General features: G+C 32.9%; 1 protein-coding gene across 1 annotated transcript; it reads left to right on the top strand.

The window, feature by feature from the left end:
• Nucleotides 1-2,635: 2,635 nt before the first annotated feature.
• LOC146539856 (uncharacterized) lies at nucleotides 2,636-17,109 on the top strand. Its single transcript, XM_085207816.1, has 6 exons — nucleotides 2,636-2,784; nucleotides 9,293-9,435; nucleotides 10,698-10,812; nucleotides 11,542-11,740; nucleotides 12,012-12,174; nucleotides 14,371-17,109. The coding sequence occupies exons 1-6, from the start codon at nucleotides 2,778-2,780 to the stop codon at nucleotides 14,470-14,472; spliced, it is 729 nt and encodes a 242-aa protein (XP_085063942.1). The 5' UTR covers nucleotides 2,636-2,777; the 3' UTR covers nucleotides 14,473-17,109.
• Nucleotides 17,110-26,142: the final 9,033 nt, after the last annotated feature.

Genomic DNA, 26,142 nt, shown 5'->3' with positions numbered 1-26,142 from the left:
TAACTTTATTACAAAGCTACAGGTCGGCCTAATGTAAGCTTGTTAAATGATGATTAATTAACGTGGTTAATGAAATTGACTCCATTGTGGAGCATTGCCAACATTGCAAATCTGACTGAAAAAAATATTATTTATTTATTTGCATACTGCTTCGAATACACGTTTTGTATTGATATACATGCTAAGTATATCAGTACGCGGAACTGAACGCCGCGCGTTGACATTGTGAGTAATGAAAACAAACGGCCGTCAGATGGCCGGTCGGACAGCGGGATCTTAGAGTTATAGGAACCCATTTTACCCTTTCAGCGCGGAATCCTAAAAAACTATATGTATAATTTAAAAGTAATTAAGCGCATGATGAAAATTAATTTGCAATTGACGCTGTACTTTAATTGCTTATTGGTTAAAACTGTCAAAAACATGTAGGTATAGAGCTAAGAGTTTCTAGCCACAAAATTCTATTTTTAAATTGGGTCTGAAAATAGTAAATGAGGAGAGTTAAATTACTCAGGCGAGAAAAAGGCTTTTTAAAAATTATTTATTTAATTTTATAAACAACCTTTCTGTTTTAAAGTAAGTTGAAGACAGAGAATCTTTATTAAAATTTTATATAATTCAAAACAGTTAAATCATCAAAATACTAAAACACTATTGTTCGATTCCGCGAGGTGCAAGTGCGGCGTTATCGGAATGTATCCTTATGCTTATGTAACTGGAGACATTACCTTTTTTCTTTTTTTAGTTTCCCTCTGTATCCCGCATACATGTTGATATGTCGTAGACGGAACCCACACCATTTTTCGTTCGTTTCCTCTAGAGTGGCGCAACTTAACGCAATATTTGTAAACAATATTTTTAATTTAGAAATAATCTTAAAATATTTTTATGTACAAAGAAATAGTCATCTATATCTATATTTTTTTATTTTGTCTTTTTAGATACAGATGTTCTACTACCTACATAGTGTATGATTGGAATCAGGGTGAGATTGGAAAGGAAATTGAATTATAGGCGATGTTTTTCAGGGCAGTAAAACGAAAATATATCTTATTCACAATGCTCATAAAACGGACCAAATGAAATAAAACTTGTCTACGATAAAACAAAATACGGTAAGAGCACTGAATTTATATACTAATAAGCTTTATGTAGTTTATAGTATATTCTAAAGTAAGCAGAGATCTTGAGTCACTCTGTTCACCTGAAGCTGGTTCATTTTTTTGTTTTTGATGTAATAATTGATAAACGACGGCTGCACCTATAAAAAAGCATGACGTCATTGTCACGTTCCATATGAGCCGCGCGGGCAAGCGAGAGCGAGGAACAAACGATAAAGAGGCACGATCGGCCTAAGAGTTCGCCTTGTGATGTTATAAACAGAAAATAATTAACAAGTATAGGAAAGTATTAATTTATTGAAAAACAATAATTTTTAATAAACTCTTTCTTCATATTAAAAATAATAATACAATTAAATTCGTAAAAGTATGCAATTTTTTATCTACGTTATCATGTAAATAATCAACCGTAAATCGCCTTTACAAACATACAGATTTTTTTAACTTTACGCTGTATACTGCACATACCAGGGTAGGAAGAGGGAACCTGGCAACATAATGTTAAGGAAGGAAGGGTTAAATAGAGTGTCTTAACACAAGGTTCCCATATTTGAATGAAACTGAAAAAATAAGACTTCATTGTGAGTTATCTACAAATAAACGTATAGGAATGTAATATTAAATTATTTCTTAAGTACCCAATCACACAAGAGATACTCGTATTTCACGTAGAGGGTATAATATGAATTTCATAATGAGACACCTAATAATAAAGGCTTTGTCTTCATTAGACTATTGTGAGACATTTACATAGTAAAATATCTTACAATTTATATCGTGAATGTCAAAGATCAAAGTTTAATATTGAATAAATATTAAGAAGTAAAGCTAACAATTGAAACGCTTTTATCTTTTACTCCTTTCCCATACTTCCGTCCAATTATCGAGACATTGTGTTGAATGGTGATTCAACACCGTGATTTGTCTTGATATCAGAATTATTGTGTTCGTTTCTCTTTCTAATGAAATATTTAATATTTTCATTTGTTCGCTCTGGTAATAAGCCAAAACGCGGCGTTGAGTTACGCCACTCAATACGCAATGCTTCAAAAATTCGGCGGAAAGTAGGGAACGGAGTGTCAGAACACTAGGTTTCCTTTGCCTACCACCCTGCCATGTGCGGTATATAGCGTGAAACCTAAAAAAAAAAAAATTATAGTAAATACCGAAAGGAATGGCTTAAATATAATGGAAATATTCCAGAAAAAATGTTTGATTCAATACAAATATGTAACACTTTTAATACATAAAACGTAGTGATTTGTTATTTATATCCCTTAATCATACATTACGTATTCAATAACTTTTAAATAACAACAAGTAAAATAACTTTTGAAAATTCATTTTCAATTTCATAATTTATTCAGCCTAATAAATTAATTAAAAAGTACTATATTTAAAATATATATATATATATATATATATATATATATATATTGAAATACAAAAAAAATATTATCGTTGATATCTAGCGTGAAAATTCACAATTTGAACTCAGTATTCCGCCACAACTGAGAGGGGAAGCACGTTAGGCGTCTCGCGCTTCATAAAGATCGCGTTGTAAATATTTCTAAAAGAAAGTAAATTTATATTTTATTTATATTTTGGTTAATTATAATATAGTATGTGTAGTGTGATAACGTGATAACAATTTCAATGCCCGGTAAGTATTTGAAAATATTTATAGCTCTATCTTTATAATTAATAAGTAAACAAATTGTAGCGATTTTTAAATAAGATTTCTTAAATTTTAGTAATGTGATATGTATCACTACATCTATCACTTTATAACTTAAAATTTAACTTAGCTTCACGCTTTATCCCTAGTGGGGTAGTCAGAGACAACGGAGTGTTAAACGCAACGGTTTCGACATACCTCTTTCGCCTCGTCATACATGTCCTCCGGGGGGTCCTCATGCTTTTTACGTGACCTTCCTCCAGTATCTTTGATACTTGTTTTCGAAGGTCAACCGAGGTCTCCCCCTATCAAAATTAATACGGTTCTTCCGAATAATATCCTAGAACTATGAAGTTTGGCAGCTAGCATCTACAGCTAAAAACTACACATTTGTGGTCAAATCCTAGAAAATAATAACCTTAAAAGGGTAGTTCAAGTAAAGCATCAAATGAAGGGGCTCTGGCTAAGCTAAGCCTGAATATCAAAAGAAGCTCGAGACCTCCAATTTTTTTTCATTCAAACTCTACCATTCCAATTTCTAAATATTTCTCGTAATAAAGAATTCGTAATTTATTTCATCATTTAGTAAGAATGTTCTTATTAAATCCTCATAAATCAGTATACCAACATATAAAGGGCCAATAAGAAAAGTTCCATATTAAAAGTATCGGAGAAAATATTTTTGCGTCGTTCGTGTAATATCCGGGAGCGGTTTCAACTGAGTGAAGTAGATCTCTTACTGTTTGCGATGTTAAAGATGGATTTGGGGTTGCTTCACGAAAACATATTAGCCATGAAGTGGTTAGTTTTGTTATCAAGAACTTCATTTTCATAGGTTTTATGGCAGAGGCGCGGGTTCATATGTTGCTACGTTTAATTTTTATATGTTTTCTAAGATGTATTTTTCTATCCTAAGTATAGAATAATACTTTCAAAATGTAAAAAATATTATGGTAAACTTGAGAGAGTGATTGGACACGTGATAGGTGTGGATACAAATTCATTTTATTTTGCATTATTTCAAGTCACAAGCGTGAGACTGTAAACGTGAAAGTTGTGAGTTCGATTCCATCTCAGTTCATATCGAACTATTATTTATTGATATTTTCATTTCTTCGCTCTGGTAAACAGAAAAGAGCTGGGCATTGAGTTCCGTTCCACTCAACAAGCTATGCCACGAAAATTCCGCTGAAAATAGAGAACGTAGTGTCCTAACACTAAATTTCCTCTACCTACCCTGCTATATGCGAAGCGTGAAAAAAATATATTTATCAGACGTTCGTAATGATGCAGTCGCAACTACGTAATCATGTCAAGTCCACATTGAAATTGTTAATAATTTATTTTTATTCAAAAGGTTTTTTATTTTTAATTAAGACATAAAATACCAAGTGGAAAAGATAAGTTGATGTCAATGATGACTATTATGAAATAGAAAAATATTTAACTATCCACGAGGTGCCAATCCTGGGTTCAATCCTCATCTGTGATATTATTACAACTTCACGATCCATCCACAAAAATCGTATCCACAAAAACCAGGGTAGGCAGAGAAAACCTAGAGTTAAGATACTCCGGTCTTCATTTCTATTCGAGCTCAATTTTTAAATCTTGAAGTCACGGCGCTCAACGCCACACTATCTTGTTACTTGAGAGATAAAATTAATAATTGTCAAAAATTAAATTTTTGAAGCCTTGAAGATCCGGCAAAAAGTGGCAGAGTATCTTAAAACTATTTTTACCTACCCTGTTATACAAGCGTGGGTAAAAACCTTCGTCAAATATAAAACCCAAAGTAATTCAAGTAGTAGAAAATATGATGTCCATATCTTTAGGGCTATGGCTATCTTATTCAAAAGATCGTAAGGCGACCGTATAAATAAACCTACACCGTTCATCTGCCCCCTTAAATCTCTGTAATGAATGTCTTTTGAAATGTAGATATCTTTGTGCTTAGAACGTTTAACATTTGGCGTACAATTTATGTTTAAAATATTTCATAACTGATGAAACACGACAAAAATATTGGTTATCTTTGTCTGGACATTAAAAAAAATTTCAAGAGATTCACAAATTCTAACTTCGTACTGTTATAATTTATGACTTAATTCTTTTTTTACTTCTATATAAATATTTCAGGTTATTTATATCGTAATACCTTTCTCATCAACGAGTATTACAAAACTAATTATTTAAATCTACATGAGTAGTAGTTCTAGAGCTTCGAGCATTCAAACAAACACACAATTTCACATATATCAAGATATATTAAAAACCCAATACCAGCTAACGAAGTCATCGACATCGTCACTGTCATATGTCATGTTTAACAACGTGGAAGAGCCAGTGAAGCATGACAGGAGAGTGTCCGTGGACGCGATGGTGACAGCACTACCTTTGATTATTGATTGAAAATGTTTTTCATTAAATAGTTAGTTTTAAAAGTGTTTGTTTTATTTGAAAATACTTTTAAGTGCCGTTTTGGTTTGTGAAATAGTTTGTATTTTTTACAGTAACATTTTTTTAGGATCACTCTTTTTTTTTTATAATCACTCTTTATCACTCTTTAGATCTACCCAGCTACCCAGCTAGCTGCAAAGAATGGAGCCCTAAATCGATCTCTGTATACCTCTTTCGCTTCGACATCAACTCTTCATACATGCCCTCCGGGAGGTCTATCTGTTTTTACGTGACTTTCCTTTGTGTTTTCGAAAGTCAATCGATTTCCCCTTGTCTTGGTCCTTAGTTCTGCCTTTCTGTACAAAATGTTTGAGGGAAACATTTCACGAAAAAAACGGAGAGTTTAAGCATAAAAAAAATTTCGACATAAACAAATATATTATAAGATAAAATACCTGTACATAATAAACATCTCAACCATGTTTCCAATCATTGTATAATAAAAGCTGAATCTTGTTTAATAAATAGAACATTTATAGCTTGCCACTAACTATTCACGTGAAATAATATTATTTTGGTACAAATAAAACAGCCGATCGCAAATTCACATCTCAATAAAATGTTTATAGAAATGTCTATAAATAAATGCTATACTTTATTATAATTTTAAATATATATATATTTTAAAATGGATAAAGATAAAATAAAGACTTAATTTTGTAATAAATAATTTACATTGTTATATACGGTAAATTGCGTAAAAGATACAAATAAAATATACGCTCTTAAACTAAATTATTTCTCAGCTTTAACGTATTTAAACTAGAAAAGCTCAACATCAAAATTAACAAATATCTTCATAGTGAAACACAAATATGTGATCTGTAGGTACGAATATATGAAAGTTTATCGAACTATTTACGTAATATCTGTTTTCAAACCTTATTCAAAATATTTGGTTAGTTAACAAATATTTGTGGCTATTGTTGCTGATAATATATACATATTACATATATTTAAAGTTAAATTAATTAGTTTTAAAGCATGATATAAATAAATAATTTCTAAATAATCTAAACCCTTAAAGCACAGCGCCTGACGCGTACACGCGACGGGTATGGCTCCAATTTCAACTCCGGGGTATGAATTATTCTCATTTTCTCGCTCTGGTAAACATACGGTTAAAATTGGTAAATTTGATATACAATAAAATAATATTTTTAAATTTATATCATAAATAAAAGTATTAATACATACAAGACATTTATTCTAATTACATTGATATTATAAGCTTTCATGTAAACAATTTCATACGATTAATTAACTGAAACCTTTGAACAAGTTGAGATGAATGTGAGAAATTACAGTCGTTCGAGTAATTATACAAAGCTCACTCGACTTATATGTTTATTTGTTTTAGATGCTTATATATGTTTGTTAATATATATTTTTTAGCTTCACCCTCCATATATTTCACGCTCTATGCTATAATTGTTCGACCTAAAAGACGTCGTTTCGACGTTCTCTTACTTTGGAAATTCTAACAACCAAAGTAAGTCGAAAATATTAAATTTTTAATTTCTTCAAACGGTAATCGAACCCACTGCGCCAAAACTGGCCTTTGTATATTTACATTACATATATTCTAACAAAAGTATCATAATAAAAGTAACACCACTGATGTAATGAAGTTGTAGAACATAAAAAAACACGTACTCGTATATATAAAAGAAGTAGACTTGTCGCTTATTAGGGAACTTGTTAGTACGCGGTGTCATGTTGACAAAGAATGTGTGTAATATTATATTTAGTAGTAACAATGTGAATTTTCCTATAGTTTCAGAAAGTAGTTAATTTGATTTTTTTAGTTTCCCGCTGGATCCCGTATATCCCTTATTACTGCATCCATTGCCTTATTCATTTTATCAATCCAGCATAAAAAAAATGGATTGGGCAGAAGGGCAAGTGTGCCATTATCAGTCAGTGCCGCAGTCACAGTTGAGAACGTCCCTATTTTACAAGACTTTCTTTGCTTCAGCTAACTTGGCTAGGTAATAGATTTAACGACTTCCGAATTGACCAAAGCCAGTTGTGGCCTGGGTGTGAGCACTCTTTGGGAGGCACAGGCCTTGTTCCAAGCTCGAGGTGGGTTGCTTTTGATATCGTAGCCGCTTAAGGGAACGCCTTCGATCACCATTAAAGGCTGTGCTTGATTTCATAAACTAAACTGTGACAGCTCGATATGTGTTTGCGCGTTCAGTCAGTCCAGCAGTAGAGGAAGAGTTTTTCATAAGTATATAGATTTTGAAATATATATTAGATATTTCCTTATAGAATAGAAGTGAGGAGGTCTTATTAATAAAATTTTATTATTAAAACGTTTAAGAACAGATGTATAAAATGTATAAACATTATTTTTGTAGTTCAAACCACTTAAGAATATTGAATGTAATATAAACGGCGGACGACGGCTCTGTATCAAAATCAAATTTAATTGCATTTTAATCTAGGGATATATTGAAATTGAATTTTCAGTAATATCTAAATTTTGAATTGCATATTTTTAATAAATTTGGTCACTCCTTCACTCACGCACGAACTTGGACGGTTTCCCAGAGGTTAGAGTCCCGCTACGTTCAAAATACATGTTTTCCATGTTTATTTAATCCATTGGTAAAAATGGAACTAGCAAATTGAGAAACATCTGTAGACGTTAATTTATTCGAAGATATTTTAAAATTTAAACCCAATTTTACAACTGCGCGAGTAGTAAAATTTATTACTATTCATTCCAGCCGAATGCAAACATAGACGTTTGAAAACTTTTGGTACAGTTCTTTACAAAGTTTATTTAGTATGAACATTTTTATTTATAGTTTAGCAAATCTTATCAAAAATTACCTCTTCTCTATCTCAATATATTTTCTTCTCTTCTCTTCTATCATAGAGATTTTTACCAAAATCCAAAGATAATTTAAAAAAAAAAGACAATTTAGTAAATGAAATACGTTATATTCTTAAAATTAATTAACATTTTAGTTAATAGTTTGTTAATAATTGCATCATAACTATGTTTTAGTATATTTCGGTTTTAGCATTTATTCGTATTTCAATCAGGATTAAATATTAAATAAATATGTTTAATCGAAATTAGTTCTAACTAAATGCAAATTGAATCAACCAATCAACGTTTAATGCTATTACCGTGAAAATTATTAACATTGATGCATTTTCACTAACAAAATTATATTAATAGAGCTAAGTATGTCCTTTGATAGGTAATAAGGCAAAGCGCGACGTATAATTCCAAAACTCAACAAGCATTGCCTTCAGAATTCGGCGGAAAGTGGGAAACAAAAATAAAAAAAAAAAAAACACTCGAACTGATAACCTCCTTCTTTTTGAAGTCGGTTAAAAAGTGTCTGTTAAATGAAGAACGGAGTGATAACAACACAAGGTTCCCAGGTCCACTCTGTGTACCTTTCTATATAGAAAGACACACAGACATCATTTTTTTTTTTTTTTCATCACTCAAAAATTATAGTCGGAAGATAAGAATACTATCAGGAAATGATATCAATACCAACGTTTTTATTATAATACCTCCACTATTTCCTGAATTCACATTTTTCTCTCAGACAGCCTACAGGATGCCATTTTTATCTCCTTTCCAAAGCTTAAAACCTTATCTATATTCATTGATAACGGCGATAACAATTGATTTTTGGCACCCAATTCGTTCTAAATGTATTTTGTGAACGTCGAATAATAATTTTGTAACGTCGCGTTATAATTTATGACACAATTTGGACATTGAAGATATGTTGAGTATAATTCAATAGTTTAATTTAATTCTCGTACATATGGTAGAAAATGGGAACATAGTGTTAAGACATTCCATTGCCAGCTAGCCAAATTTTGGTGGACCTCAACGCCCCGCAAATTTTTGCTACCAGAGCCAGTAAATAAAAATAACTCTTTTCCCGATTGGGAATCGAACCCACAATCATCTTATGTTGCTTTGTTGCGACTGTTTCAATTCTTGACTATAAAGAAAAATGTGAATATTTCCACAAGCTTTCCCAATTTTCAGTGATCAACACAAAAGCCATGTGGTCGCGGAAGCAGTCAGTATGCAGCGCTGTGAGCGGCGCGTCTAAGGGCGACGACCAGGACGTCGCAGCTGGCTTGCAGATCTACCCCTTCGCGATTGCTCTTAGAGTTAGAGTTCTGCAGGTATTATGTTTATATTATTAAAAATCAATTAAACTCTTGAGGCCATGACGGCCTCAAGTTTCCACGGCCTCAAGTCGTCGGTTGTCAGTTCGATTCACAGTCGGGGAAATTGATTATGTAATATTTTCATTTCCTCGCCCTGGTAATGAGGCAAAGCGCAGCTTTTAGTTCCGTCACTCAACACGCAATGTCACAAAAAATTGCCAAATGTGGGGGACCCTTAATTTGATTACATTCACCGTGTGAAATACTAAACTAGGTTCCCTCTGACTACCTTGCCATAGGCAGGATTTTTTACTTTCACGTCTTATATCATTAACATTAGCACTTTAAGTTGTGAGACGAGAGTGCTTTAAGTGACATTGTTTACATTTAAAATGCAGGCGCGCCTCTGGCTAGTCAGATAAGGTGCGGCATTGATATTTGATATTGCATTTCAATCTATATAGACTGAGATCCCAGGGCCCCCAGACCTACGTCATTTTAGCAAAGCTGAAATTTTGAATATTAATAGTCTTATACATATAAAGTTAATAAGATATGTATACTTACTATGTTGGAAAGTGTAGCCCTTTCAGAGGCAGGTTGGGAACCTAATGTTTAAACACTCCGTTCCCTTCAGCCACGTAGGATACAGCACAAAACTGGAAAACTTTTTATCAGCATTGGTATAGAATATAGATACAGGAAGTAACGCCTTAATTGCGTTACTAAGAATATTATCATTAAATCTCAGTTATCATTAAATCTCACTTAAGAACTACGAAATTATTTTCGAGCATAATTTATTGGATCTTTCGTTAAAAGCAATATGATTGCTTGGAGAATCTACTTCTATTTATAATAAATCTCAAGACCACAGAATAAATTTTATTCATTTATTTAGGACGAAGAATCTTATAGTCTTCGAAAGAAATCTTCTCATTTACATATTTCGTTCATATTATGCTTAATTTTGTTTTCTTCCGACGGGAATTTTTATTTTCTGTTAAAGCTTAGAAAATGTTTATTTTTGTTCGTTTATTCTTTTTTTATGATTTACGTTAAATTTTCTTTTAGTTAAGAAGTGCTGAGTTAGACCATTCAACACGTGATGTTTCAAATAAAGAAGGAAAGTGTAATAAGAGTGTTCTGACACTAGATTAGATTAGACACTAGATAAAAATAAAAAAAAAAGTTATTATTATTTTTGAGAAATATTTATATAATTCTCTATTTTTTCTTTTCTTTTTCTTTTTTTTATATAATTCTGTTTTATATAGGTCGTGTGCGGTATAGGAGGATTAGTCGTCGGGGCAGTCGGCTGGCTTGAAGAACGTCAAAAGCCTGAACTCGGCTTAGGTGTACCGACTGGAGCTTTCACAGTTTTGGCTGCCGGTAAGATAACGCTAACGCTAGATATATAAAATGTATTCTTATGTAGGAAATTGGGGATAAAGTTGGGAAGTATATTAACAAAAGGTTCCCTCTGCCTAGCCTGCTCTAGTATGTAGAAAAATGAAAATAATAAAAAGACCTTACCTTCTAAATTTACTTACTTACTTTCTATTATAGTTACCTATATAAAGAAAATTAAGTAATGATGAAAATTATATTTTAGCCACCTCAATTTCAAAGCAATTTCAAGTTAGGTATAATAAGAATTAATGAAGTTAACTTAGGGCTGTCAGGAAGTTCCTGATTGCGTTGTTTATATATAAATGTTAAATTAAGTCGTCTTTGCCTTCCTCGTAAAATGAAAAAAATGATTATTACGAGTAATAACGGTAATTAATAATGATTAATATCAGCACACTTTGTAGCCTAGTGTAAACATACCCCCCCCCCCTCCCCACTTTCAGCCGAATTCCGGATTTGTTTGTTTTGTAATAATTACAAAATTGAAACCATTCGTGGCGCAGGGACACAAAGTGTGACTGTAACCGTAACAGGTTGTGGGTTCGATTCCCAGTCGAGATTTTTTTTTAAATATATTCTTCGCTCTGGTGTAGACGTAAAAAACGGCGTTTAGTTCCGTCACTCATCATGCAATGAAAGTGGAGAACAGAATGTCTTAACACTAATTGCTCCTCTTCTACTTAGCCTTTAAAACAGTTATATTTTTAGCTACATCAGTATACTACAGCCGCGGCTTCGGAGGATGGGCATCTGCTAGGTCAAGAACAACCAGAAGCTGGGGTGCGCCATGGCGGGCACTCGGTCCGTCCCCCTGTGCAGCAATACCATTGACTCTACTGTGGACTATAGCCGTCGCTGCGCATGTTGCTATGCTGGTCTTCTGCATCAGATCCTTGATGAATCTTGGGTATATTTGTTCACACTTTATCTTTTATAGCAGTGTATGCAGGGAAAATTTAACGTCAGGGGACCTCATTTTCCGTTTTCTAGCTAGATTCGAAATATTGCGTGTTAAAAGCACACAAAGCACACAAGCACACTCTAGTAATAGAACCCGAACCCAAAAATATTGGTTACAAACATACTAGTACATATTTATTACTGTTAGGAATCAACCAGAATATTTTCATCCACTTTATATTTCGAAAACTATATTAAAATTTCCTTCATTTTCTCAGGTGTAACAGCAAAACATGTATTGGGGTGGCAGCGGCACAGCTATCGGTGTCCATTTCTACCCTGGTGGCCGCTTTATTTATGCTTCAATTGGACCTAAGGTTCGACCCCGCGTTATCACCGCCAAGACCCTCTGACGCTAACATCTGTACAGCAGTCTCTATGGTAAATGGCGTTTAAATATAATTTTATATTTACTAAAATCTAAATATGAATCAAATGTTTATCGTCTACTAAAGACAACTAAAGATTCTAAACTCGAATTAAAAATATCGCATCGTTATTAAAAACGTCGCAGTAAGCTTACGACGTATATTTTTATTGGCTGAGATCATTATTTTACACCAGATTTTTAGCTAAGTCCAGCATAGCCAGTCGTGGCTGAGTGGTACAAACGTGTGATTGTAGACGTGACGGGTTGTAGGTTCGTTTCCTACTAGAGGAAATGAAATATTTTTATTTATTCGCTCTGGTGTCCAGACTGTCACTGGTTGAGTTCCGCCACTCAACACGCAAGGCCTCCAGAATTGGGCGAGAAGTAGAAAGCGGGGTGACTTAACATTAGGCTCCCTCTGCCTACCCGGCAGGTACAGCGTGAAGCTGAAAAAAAATCCCTAAACAATAATAGAACAATTACAATACTATATTTACGCTCCAGTTTGCAAACATCGAATATCGTTTTAGCTCTCGTGATCGATTGTTTAGAATAATTACTCTACTAATGACTTCATCATGGCAGAGCCGGATTATAGCTAAATAAGCTCGGTAATTATGGGTTCAGATTCACTCGAAGGGAATTCTATGACAAATATAAAGTAGAGTAGAGCACGAAAATGGCGGTTCCGTTAATTGCAGCAAAAAGAAGAGAAGCATATGTATGAGCAAAAAGAAGAATTAGGGGATTTAATTATTTAAATTTTTTTTCTTCTGTAATTTGGATTAATTTTAGAATATTTTTACCTCTAAATCTTAACTCAAGTTCTTAAAAACTAATTAAAATATTTTAAATCCTCGGAGTGGGAATCGAACCCACAACTTGTCGTTTACAATCGCACCCTTATGCTCCTTCACCAGGACGGCCTCATACCTTTTTATATACTTCGAAATGTAAACAATTCAAGATTTTAACCAACTCCCAAATAATTTAAGAATAGAAAGCTAAATTTGTTTTCTTAACCATTTATTTTTCTGAACAAAAAGCTGACGGATCCATTTAAATAAAAAATACAGTGTTTACTTTGTCTTGGTCTTGTATCGCCACTTTATGATGAAAATTTTCAACATGACAGATATTTACGATGCTATATTTTCATTCTGGAATAAGCAAAAGAAAAAGTACAATATAACAAATTTTCAAAGATTTGAATCTCAAAGTTTTGATGAATTTTAATAAGAGATAAAAATGAAAAAAATCTACTTTAATATTCTATACTTTTCTAGTAAACAGTTTTTTTTCAGCTTTTTCACTTTAATCCTAAAATGACGGAACAATACATTTAAAACAATCCAGAAGCCAAAAACACAGAAAAAATTAATAGCACAGTAAAGAAATAAAAAATAGACGGTTTTGGGTTCAATATGGAGAAAATATTTTCATGTTTTCTCGCTCTGGTAACAAAGTCAAATATTAAGTTCCGAAACACAATTGCCTATTGTGTTTCGGAACTCAATATTTACTCTGGCAAGGTGTTAAAAATTATTTGCTTCTGCCACTTCAATGCGAGGAACAGCGTAAAAGTAAAAAAAAGATATTAAAATAAAATCTATTTTAGAATACCGAAACTAGTTAAAGCTGCAAATTTCACGCAAATTAGTGTAATTATCAAAGAGAAACAGTACTCTCACTTACTCTCAAGCTACAACTATATAACGATTGTACAGGGAATTAAGATGTTCGAGATTATCTTCGTCTTAGATACGTCGTATGGCGTCCTACGTTACATACGTAGTGTGCTCGTCACGTTCTCTCTGCCTCTTAATAATAGACACGTACGAAATGCTTAGAAATACAATATAGTGGTAATCTCTGAGGGTTTTAGGCATTTTACTCATAAAAGTTCAATTTCTATAAGATATTGCAATAAAGAAAGGAATATTAATATTTAATAATTCAAATTTATTCACTAACTGAATTTTTATCGTATGTTTCTAAGAAATTATAAGAATAATTTTTAAAAAATCTGCTTCCCGGTTTGCGTTTATAGCAGGGTAGGTAGATAAGACTCTACACATAATGCCTCGATAAATTTGTCGAAAAGTGGGGAACGGACACTCCGTAACACTAGGTTCCCTCTTCCTACCATGAATTGTGCGAGATAAAGCGTAAAGCTGATTTGTTCTTAATACCTTTTTAACCCTCAGGTACCGCTTACCTCAATAGCGATCAACAGTGGTAACAGTGGCGATGGAGGACCAGAGGGAAGTCCTCTCAATAAAGAAAAAGATCCGGAACCGCCTACCTGATGCAATGGTGACATAGAATGTGAAAAATGAACTACTGTGCCATATATGATAGAACTATGAGTATTCTTTTGTCTTATTTTTTTATCCCTTCTTTTAAGGATAGAAGTAAAAATCGTTTATTTAGTGCAACAGTCACGTTTTTTAAAAACTTGTAGGAATCTGTTAGGATCTTCGCAGACATTGTCATACTTAACTATAAAATACAATTACGTCAGTGTTTCACCAAATTGAGCGAAATATATAAAAATATTCTATTAATCTATATTTTTAATGAAAATCTTATTGTAGAAATATATATTTTGTAAAATTAAGATATAAGCACATAATTTATTTATGTACATTGTACCTATATTAGTTATTTTATTCTACCTTATTAATAAGAAAGAATTTGAGAGCAGTATAAAAACATCTTTTTTTTTAAATAAATTAATAATTATCTTTAATAATAATTGCCTACTTAGACTTAACTGTCGGTTAAACGAAGAATATAAGATATTTGACGTTAAAGGCGATGATTGATGGCGATGACTGAAAGCGTGACAGGTTATGATGATACGTAGGTTTAAATAAAATATTAAACATGTTTTCTTCTTCGCTCTGGTGTCCAAGCAAAAGCGTTGAGTTCCGCCACTCAACACGCAATACCTCCAAAATTTGCCGGAAGGTAGAGACCGCTCTCTAAGTATCTTAACACTAGGCTGCCTCATACACCGTGCAGCTAAAAAAAAATTAATTAAATATCTAATTTAAAAATCGGAAAGGCCTATAGGAAAATGTCAAATAAATAAAAAAATTCTGTCACCGTCGCGTGAACCCGACTAGGTCACAATATAAAATGTACGGACGCTTCACGTCAACGCTTATTTAATTTACGATAAATTGCCGATTTATTATCTGAATTATTAAATTTTTCTATCTTTTTTTTTATAACGTCACGCTATATCCCGCAGACAGAAGAATAGAAAGAGGGAAACTAATGTTAAGACATTTCGTTCCCCATTTTGCGCTAAATTCTGGAGGTATTGCGTTTTGGACGAACGTCAACGCCACGAACTGCTTTGCCGCGACACCAGAGGGAATTTCTCAACAAGTTCACGAGACCCTCAAGAGTGCAATTTATATATCTGTTTAAATTCTTCTAAACTATTAACATGATGGTCTGTAGCTTACAGCCTCTCGATAAATGGACTATTGTACGAAAAACAAAAAAATAATTAACCAAACCAGTAGTTCTTGAGATTACCGCGTCCAAGCAAACACAGCTAACAGCTTAATAATATTAGGAGTATTTTTTTAAAAAATCTACTTTATCGATTGATTTACTCGTATATATAGAACGTATAAAACTATACTCTTGGGAAATCATTGAGATGAGCTGGAAAGGCTTTCATTGTACTGAAAAATAAATGAAAACCCATACATAAATAAATTTTAATGACGAGTTTTTAAGTCCATGGTATCTTTATTTTTCTATACTTGACTCAATAAGGTGTTAAAAGTTTGGTCCGCCTGTGCATCTGCCTGTCTGTGGCACTGTAGCTCGTGAATGAATTAACCAATTTGATTTTTTTTACTCAAACACCTTGTTGATCTCGATAGTTCTTAGTTTTTTTTAGAGTTTTTTTTTTATTTTACAAGTTTTTAATTGTCTTAATTTTAAGCTATATATACTTTAAGATGTTTTTCCTTCTTTCCTTATAATAGTAATTTCTAGTCAGTAGCAGAGTTGAGGTCTACAGACAGTAAGCATGCATATCATCATAAAGTTTTTACCCAATGTTTTACTGTCTTAATAGAAAAAAAATATAGGTATTTCTAGATATCTATAGGCTGTTAAATCCACAAGTAATCGCGTGTGATAAATATTTAAAAATGTTGGTCTGTCTGTTAGTCCAGGCTAATTTTGTAAACTGTAGAATTGATCTTAACGAAAGTTTTACTAGCAGTTTCACCATTTTTAGTTTACATTTATTACTATTTTATTATGGTTAAGAACTCCCACTCAAAAGAAAAACAAACGAAGTAGATTATGTACCGTTAAACTACTTCAATAACACGGATTTATATAAAATAAATTTACATATACATATTTGTTTTTTAAATTGTAATTTTATAATTTTAAAATATTTTGTTTAATATTCAGGCTTTATTTCGCGTAATACGACTTAGTGTTGAGTCACTCCGATGTACACTGTTCGCCAAATTCGAAAAACTGCCTGCTAACATGAATACACCGAATGGAAATTTTTCATTTCACTGAAACAGAGATGGAACATGCAACCACCGTGGAGCTTTGATTTTCTTAGTTTTAAGCTTTTTCTTCTATATAACAGGATAGGCAGAGAGAAAAATTAAAATAATTTATTGCCTCGAAGTAGAAATCAAAACCCAAAGCTGTCGCGTGTGCTGTCAGATGATGTGCCGACGACCTCAATATTTTTTTTATTAATTACATAATAATAAATGCATTTTTTTACGTCTACGTATTTACGTCCATTTTTTATTTTATAATAGTATTTATTTAATTCTAAGGATTCTATTCTAAGTATAAGGATGTTACAATGTAAATAAATTGTATAGAACATAAACGCTAGTATGAACCTTATTTTATATTTCCTATAAATAAATTACTAAATGAATATATTTCGTTTTATTAAAAACAATTTATATAGTATGCATGTATATATTATTTTATTTTAATAAATAAATAATAACAATAAAAAATAAAAATTCTAATATTTGAATGTAAGTAATACAAGATTGTTATTACTAAAATGTTTCAATACCCTCTTCTTATAAAAGTCATTCTGCCAATCGTCAACCTATTATTAACCTAGATATTTCATACAAATTCAAATATTTTCTTAAAGTTTAAATATTTATTTAATATCATACAAGTTATGCAAGATGGCAGGTCCCTCCATCTCTAAGGCAGGCAACACACCTGTAGCTCCTCTGGAGCGTGAGTGGCGATCACCATATACCATCAAGTAACCCAATCGCTTACGCCTTAAAATCAACTTCACGCTGTTTCCCGCACACAGCAGGCAGAGGGAACCTAGTGTTAAGACACTCCGTTCCCCACTTTCCGCCGTATTCTGGAGGCATTGCGTGTTGAGTGGCGTAACCCAACGCCGCTGTTTACCTCGAAGAGCGAAGAAATGAAAATATAAATGTTAATAAATATTTCACTTCTTCGAGTGGCGATCGAACCCACAACCGTTGCATTACAGTCACACCTTTGTACTACTGCGCCATGACGACGCCCTGACGGCCATGCAGAGTTGACTGGTGAAACTTAACGCTACATTTTAAACTTAAACATCTTCCGATCCCGAGTAGATATTGACAACCGTCCACACCACACCCTTACCATGTTTAACTGAATGATTACCTTTATCGGCCACAGTACACGCTATTCTTTGGCTAAACAGTAATAAAGACTGGAATCACCTACTAGGGCGTAGGCGACCTATTTCTATAAATAAGTATGCGAGCGGGGCGTTCAAGAAATTGTATTAAGCTGGCAGCTAATAGAAAACTACTTACTTTACTAACCAACGAACGTATAGAAAATTATACTTATTTAGATCTTTATCGGAGAGTAAATTGGATGTGTAATTGATACTGTCCATTGAGTCTTATCACTTTATTATTTTACACTAAGTTTTAGAATTTTACCTTTGAAAAAATTTAACCGTAGAGGCCGTCGTGATCTGTCTGCACAAAGGTTCGATTTTGACTCAATCTAATAAAACATTTAATAATTTCATCTCTCCGCACTGGTGTCAAATCGTGGCGTTGAGCTCTACCACTCAACACACAATGCCTTCAGAATTTAGCAAAAAGGGGGGAGCGAAATGGCTCATCTACTGCCTACCAGCTACATGCAGGAAGCAGTTATTACTTATTACCAGTTACCTTAATAATTAAAAACCCTAGGATAATTATGCTTCTGGACTCACATACGAGGATATCTGTATTAAAAATACGTACGTCGAGGCTTATTCATCAGGAATAAAATGTGGCATCGCGGCCACTGTCTCAGCTTAAGGCTATCTTATCTCAGTCTAAACGGCCAACTCATGATGGAAAGGACAAATTACTTTCCGTATAAACTAAGTTGTATTTATCTAATACGTACGAACGACTAAAAGACAAGAATTTTCTCTTCTATATGAACGTTTTAAGACATTTAAACTATAGTATCTTTCTTGATAGTGGGATATGAAAGTATCTTAATGGGAACGGAGTGTCTAAGCACTAGATTTCCACGTTCCCTGTGCCAATCCTGCTATGAGCGAAATAGTGTATGAAGCTGAAAAATAATCTTAAAATGTAAGAAAAGATTTAAGCAACTCGAGGTCATAAAGCTAAATTAAACATTAAACGTTAAATGGTGGGTACGTGAGAGGTACACTTTACGGTGTGAAAAGGAATAAAATTACTAAATTGTGAATTTGAGTGCTGTAGGTTAAGCATTTCGTATTTGATGCTAGAACGATAGCAGATATTGAATTTTGAATTAAAACAGAAAGAACAGAAAAAATGATACTTAAAGAACGAAGAATGAATAACAAAAAAATATATAAAGTAATGGTTGTGGATTCTATTTACATTCAGATGAAAGAAATATTTCCTTTTCATTGCTCTAGTAACAGGGCAAAGCGCGGCCTTCACCGTAAGTGTCTCACTGGGAACGAAGTGTCTCAATAGTAGCTACGCAGTTCAATCTGCGTAGCTACTATGCTACGTGCAGGATACAGCGAGAAGTTAAAGATACAAAAGTAAAGCTGTGGAGTGCTAATCGAAGTAATGGAACCCAGAACCTTTGTATTTACTTTCCGCCGTTTAGCCGCTGTGCCGCTGCGCCACTACGACCCAAGCAACAAAAAATAAATTTACTATATTTTAGCACAATATGTTCACTTAACATAATTTATTATTCATCTCGTTCAATAGTAATAACCGACTTCCAATTTTGTTATATCAATACAAACTTTTGCCTTACTTTCATACAGAAATATCGCCTTCACAACTTTAATAAGAGAGATTGTTCGCACAACTTCGTTTTTCATGAGCTACAAGAATAAATTTAAACAGATATAAATATATATATGTTTATCGCTTCAGCTGTATGCTGACGGACGCAGCAGGGTAGGTAGAGGGAACCTAAAAATACCATATAAATATATGTCGCAGTTTATTCGCAATTTAAACTTAGGACTTTATTATCAAAAAATAGCGGCAAATTAGTAATTTTCATCTGTAAGTAAAAAATATCCAACAATAGCTACTAATAATAGTAAAAAATAGCAACAATAGCTATAAAATAATACTTATAACTTTGTAGTTTAGAGTACTCATGTAAACTCTTAAGGTAGATTTGTTTTTTACTAGGCAAATTATATAAAATAATACAAACAAATAGAGGCCAGTCGTGGCGAAAACGCGATAGATTGTGGATTCGAATCCCACTTGAGGAATCGAGGCGAATGATGGCGTTGAGTTTCGCCACTCAACATGCAATACTTCCACAATTCGGCGGAAAATGGAAACCGGAGTGCGTTAACACTGGGCTCTTACCTTGCTATATGCGGGATACAGCGTGAAGCTGGAAAATAAACAATGATATTAATAAAACAAAAAAAATTAATAGTAATCGCAATAATTTATTTGATAAAATCGTTGAATTTTTTTTATTAAAAAACAGTAAATGCAAAAATTTCAATAAACAATAGCAGGAGTGGGTTTCTTATTCAAAAATCTGCGTCGGGAGATGCAAAACTTCGTTTGGAAACATACGTACGTAGGTGACTGGCATTCGAGCATGCAGGCGCACCCAGAGTCACATTTGCTGATGCTCGATGGACAGTACCGAGGCGGGGCAGCGCCGGGACAGGGCTCCACGCAGACAGTCTGGTCACAGGGTGCTTCGGTGGCTGTGTTATAATAAAATAGTTTAAGTAAAACGGATTATGGCTTCGTGGTGCGATTGCCAATTTAAATATACACGCAATGGTAATAGATTCAATCTTCGCTAGAGAAAATTATATTACACTTTTATACTTATACATTAGTTGTACCTATATAAGTCCTACTCATATACTATAGAACTTACACAATACTGTTAAAATGAAATTTGTTAGTAGTTACTGTGAAATTCATTTGTAAGAGAGAGATATGTATACTTGAAAGGACGATAAAAACGCTATAACACGACAAAAACAAAGTACAAATTTAAAATATTTAAGATTCAAATAAACTTTTAATGATCAAAGAAATATAAGAGGCCGTTATGGTGCAGCGGCACATCATCTGACTAGTGTAGTGTAGATTCACTAGCATAAAAGAAGAAGAAGAAGAAGCTATAAAAAATAACATAAAGGAAGGAAAAGGATTTTTTTACATAAATATAATATAATACACGTTTAAACTTAGTTATACAAATGAAAATAAATAAGTTTCATAAAAATTTCTAACTTAACAAATAATTCGCTTTTTCTTCGATAATTTGTTATACCTCAGAGAGATACTTAAAGAAAATACGAATCGTCTTTCAAGTAGCGTGGGTCTTATAGACGCTACTATCATAATAGTAAAAATGTATATTTCTCAAGTTGTATGTACCAGCGTTTACTTTAAGTTTTCTATACGTATAATGATTTTGAAATAACCATTACATAATAGAAAGGGGCAGTGTTTAAACATTATATAAATAGGTGAGGCCAGTCGTGGCGGAGGGGTTCAAGCGTGCGATTTTAAACGCGACTCTTGTTGGTTCGATTCTTCGATGATATATTTAATATTTTTATTTTCTTCACTCCGGCGGCGTTGAATTCCGCCATTCAACACATAATGCCTTGAGAATTTGACGGAAAGGGAAGAATATAAATGATTTAACACCAAGTTTCCAAATTTCCTCCATCTACCAAGCTGTTTCCGACACACAGCGTAAAATTATAAAAAAAAGTTAAAATAAGACCATGACCATCCACCATCATTGTACCTCAGTGAGATAGCGTCTGGGTTTAAACACGATGATACTGGGTTCGATATTCATTCGAGGGAATTGTAATTTTCATTTCTCAATTCTAGCACAACAAAATGCCGCGTTGAGTTTCCTAATAAAGATGAATGTCTAGAATTCGGGCGGAATTTGTAGAACTGTCTCCTATGATAAAATTCAATCTCCATAAATATAATGACGTATTCACAAAATAAAACTGTTGCCAAAAGAATTTTCAAACATAATTCGTATTTCGTCCCCAATTTGTACTTTTGGACCTTTGCAAATAAAATTTCCTTACTTCAGCCTACCCGCTTTCCTAGAATAAATATACGTAGGATACACGTATATACGTCTCTACTTTCCCAACGAAAACACGGAAACCACAGTAATTAATGGATCTTATCTAGATGGAAACGGCATCTCAATATCGCTCTCAAGATCGATCTTAGAATTGAGTGAATTATAAATACGGGCCTAGGACATTGTAAATTTTTTTCAACTTTATGAATTATATATAAATATATATTGAGTGGGAATAGAACAAAATAAACAAAGGGAACCTTGTGTTCAAATACCCTGTTCAAAATTGTGTGTTATGTGACGTAACTGAACGCCGCGGTTCACAACTTTAACATTTATAAAGATATGCATATACCATTCGCTGCATCTATGCGTTCATCGTCCATAAAAGGTTCCCAGTCAGGTCTTGCATAGCTTTGCGCATTGGCGCAAGAAATTATAGATAGAAGTAGAATAACACTTATTAATTTCGTATTCATGATGAAATGGAAGTATTTTCACTTCCTTCAAAATTGTATCAAAATGACATTTTTAATACCAAATTCTATAATGTTCTTGAAAACAAATGTCAGAATTTTATAATATTACTTTTCTTGCTATAATAAGTTTTTATTTCTTTTTATCGAACATAGAGTTTTCATATGTAATAAGTTTTTTTTTATCGGTACGCAATGAAAAACTACGAATGGCTATAATAAAAGTACATTTGTTAAAATAATTTAAAGTATAAAGAAAACAATAAACCCTACCTAAATAACCATAATCCAGCAACACTCGCGCCATCAGAACAAATTCAGTCAGTCAGTTAAATTCACGCTTTGACATATCGTTAATCAAAATCGATTCACTGGTTTAACAGTTATAAAGGAACAATGGAACGGACAAACATACTTACGCCCTAAACACAACACTCCTGTTGGGCTTCACCGCATTGAGGTAAATATTTAAAATCAATATAAATAATGGGGCCGTTGTGGCGCAGTCGAATCGAGAATAAAGTCAATGAATATGGAGTCGATGATTTTTCAAAATTATAATATTTAAATTATTTTCATCTATGTGCTTTCACAAAAATCACGGTGTTGAATTCTGCCAATCAACAAACAATACTGAATGTCTCTGAACGTGTGTCTTCTTGTAGAGCTTGCAAAATTTTGAAACTATTAAAAAACAAAATATAAGCGCGGGAAAAGAAACTTTCAATGCCCTAGTTTTTATTTTGCTATTAGCCTTATAACTTTAAAGAAATCCGCAAATTGTTAGAAAATATATAGGTACAAGAAAATATTTCTTAACGTAAAGCTGTCTCAGGCAAGAATTTACAAAGTAACAATTGCTTATTAAATTGCCATAGACGCCAGGCGAAGCAGAAAAAGGTAAAAAAATTGCAAGAAAAGAGCAAGAAAATTGATTCTCATCATATTTTTGCATTAGATGGAATAATAAATTATTTTTTGTAGAAAATCTCCGTATCGCTCTAGTAAAAAGTGAGTCAAAGTGTTAAGTCCCGCCATCTAATATGAATTGGGGTACTATTAATATAATTATTTGCAAAACTATTTTTCTCATCTTCAATTATATAATAATTACAGACAGACAGATATATCCTCACTGAATACTTGTGTCACGCAATTCAACTCTACCATATATTTAAGGTTAATCTATTACTTAAAAACCTCTGACTCAGCTTACAGAAAAAGTCTATTAATGTCGCTCGGGAGAACAAAAGATTCATTGAGAAAAGAAACGTAATTGTAGCCTCATTGTTATAAAATAAGTATTTTTCTTAGTAGATGTAAAAAACTATACTTGCTCGGTATTTAAAAACTATTTATAGCAATATATTTCTAAAAATAAAAATAAATATATTTCTTATAAATTATAATTTATTTATCGTCTATTCTATCTATATTATCCTATATCTTATAAAACTGTCTGTTGTTTCTAACTCTTCTTCTTCTAAACCATCCAACGGATTTTTATGCGCTTTTCACCATTAGGTCGAGTATTTTTCGTAGAAGGTTTATATATAGTTTATTATTTGTACATTCTTATATAAATTAACATAAATACGATAAATGTGTATAAAGTCCTACCCGTTGAGACACTTTCGCGCATGCGCTGCTTTAATGGTAACTACTACATGAAAAAAATGTACTGGAGTATTGTTCCTCTTAATAAGATCTACAACAAAGTCCGCGAGAGCATATTCGTATCTTTTAAGAAAAACGTGTAGTGATCATATTTCTGTCTAAAAATAATAATTTCAATATATTTTTTATTGTGAGCAATATTTTTCCATAATGATATTAATCCTTATCCTTTAAAATACTTTATTAAATTTCTACGTTAAAAGAAGATAAAATTTGCTTTTTACACTTTTTCGAAATTGCGAATAGTTTTATAGAAAAACGCATTTAATTGTTGACACATCCCGCCGTTGACACATCAGCTGTATGTTACTCAAGTTTCACTTATCCCTTACTCTCAGCATATAAATAAGTATATTAGTTACGTTGGCCATTTAATGTAGACCAAAACTGTCTTTTACTGTTTTTTATTTTAATAAGTACTTTAGAAGTTACAATATTAAAAAATCCTTGCTGCGAAACGGCTCGCCACTCGCCATGTGTCCGCCGCGCCCGCCTGCCTTACAAGCATCGGTGGTTCAGTGGTAGAAGTGCTCGCCTGCCACGCGGGCGGAACGGGTTCGATTCCCGGCCGATGCATTCTATTTTCCTCACAGGCAGCCACGTAGTGCTTGCTTTTCATAAGGGACAGAATACCCTCTTCAGCATTAACCACAAGCTCGAAAAAAAAAACCCGCCTGTCTCTATAGCAACGAAGATTTAGATGCGTTTGCACGTATTGGATAATTGGAGTTGAATGTATCAGCATATAATAGGTAGGTATTTGTTTATAATTTGTTCCGTTTAAAAATAGTCATTTAAATATATTTTAATAAGTACTTGAAAAGATTAGTAGCACAGATTTAAAATTACAGTACCTACTAAAAATCCTTGCTGTGTAAAACAATTGGAAAATTCTTATTGAAACTACGAAAATGCGGGTTACATTAGGGTTTAATTAATTTTCACATTATCTTAAGTGCTTTACAAACATACATATAAATAATCCAGTAGTAAAAGCGGGCGAAGCCGCAAGAGGGTCGCTAGTCTTTACTAATACTATAAGGTTGCAGTTGTTTCGTTGCTACGCACTAATCTCAGGAACTACTGGTTTGTAACGAGTGTTTATTTATCGAAGAACTACATCGACACACTGACAACGAAGAAATGAAATATTTAATATTTTAATTTTTTTCGTTCAGCTATCGAGGCGAAGCGCGGCGTTGAGTTCTGCCACTCAACATGCAATGTCTCCAGATTTCGGTGAATGGGGAACGGAGTGATAAAAACAGTGACCTCCATCAACATAATGTAAGAAATAAAAATAAGCTCGCTGTACCCTTCTCTAGGCTCCATAAAGTGTCTCACTCATTCGTAGGTCAAAGTATACACTTTTATAACAAACTTCCAAACGACATGGTTAATTTATCACTGAACAAATTTAAAAAAGTGGTAAAGCACAGGCTCTGCCAAAAAGCATATTACTCTGTTAAAGATTATGTTCGCGATATAGATGTTTGGAAATGAGTTGCTCTATTTCTAAGTTAAAATTGTTAATTGTAATTTGTAACAAATGTTGGCATTTAAAAAGAGTGGCCATGAGTTTCTTTGCCTGTATCTTCTCATGAGCTCAACCATTTGAACGGGCTTTTTTCAAGTCAAAATTGCAAGTTTTTTTTTTTGGTTATTTTGTTTTGTATTTTTTTTTTCTACTTTATGACATGTCCAAGTAAATGTTAAGCATTTTTATGGAATAAAGATATTTTGACTTTGACTTTGACTTTGACTTTGGAGTGTCTTAATAGGAACGAAGAAAAAATAAAAAAGTAGTATTAAAAGATTAAGCAAAACCTCCACACTTTATCAAGTTCTCCTTAAAAATATAAAACAAAATACATAAAAAAAGAAAACTCTTCGTATATCTATAACATATAATGTGAGGAAAATATAGCCTCATCGAGTTATGCGTGAACAATCTCAACGGGTTCAAAGCGTAACGAAAGGTTATTTAAGCAACAATTTATTCCGCAACACGCACTTAGTGTACACGTTCCATACATTTTTGGTATAACCAATATTTTAAACAAAAAGCTACAGAAAGAATCCACAATGACGCGTAATTAATTCTCGGTAGCTAAATATTTAGGTATTTTGAAAGGAAATTAATGAAAATGCAATTTTCTTTATGTTAATCCTTCATATATGCTTTTACCTTCGGCTTTACCTACG

This window comes from Heliconius melpomene, chromosome 3, assembly GCF_056956725.1.
Source record: "Heliconius melpomene rosina isolate 202511_hmr_F chromosome 3, ASM5695672v1, whole genome shotgun sequence".
Taxonomy (NCBI): Eukaryota; Metazoa; Arthropoda; class Insecta; order Lepidoptera; family Nymphalidae; genus Heliconius; species Heliconius melpomene.
This window is presented reverse-complemented; position numbering and strand designations above follow the sequence as displayed.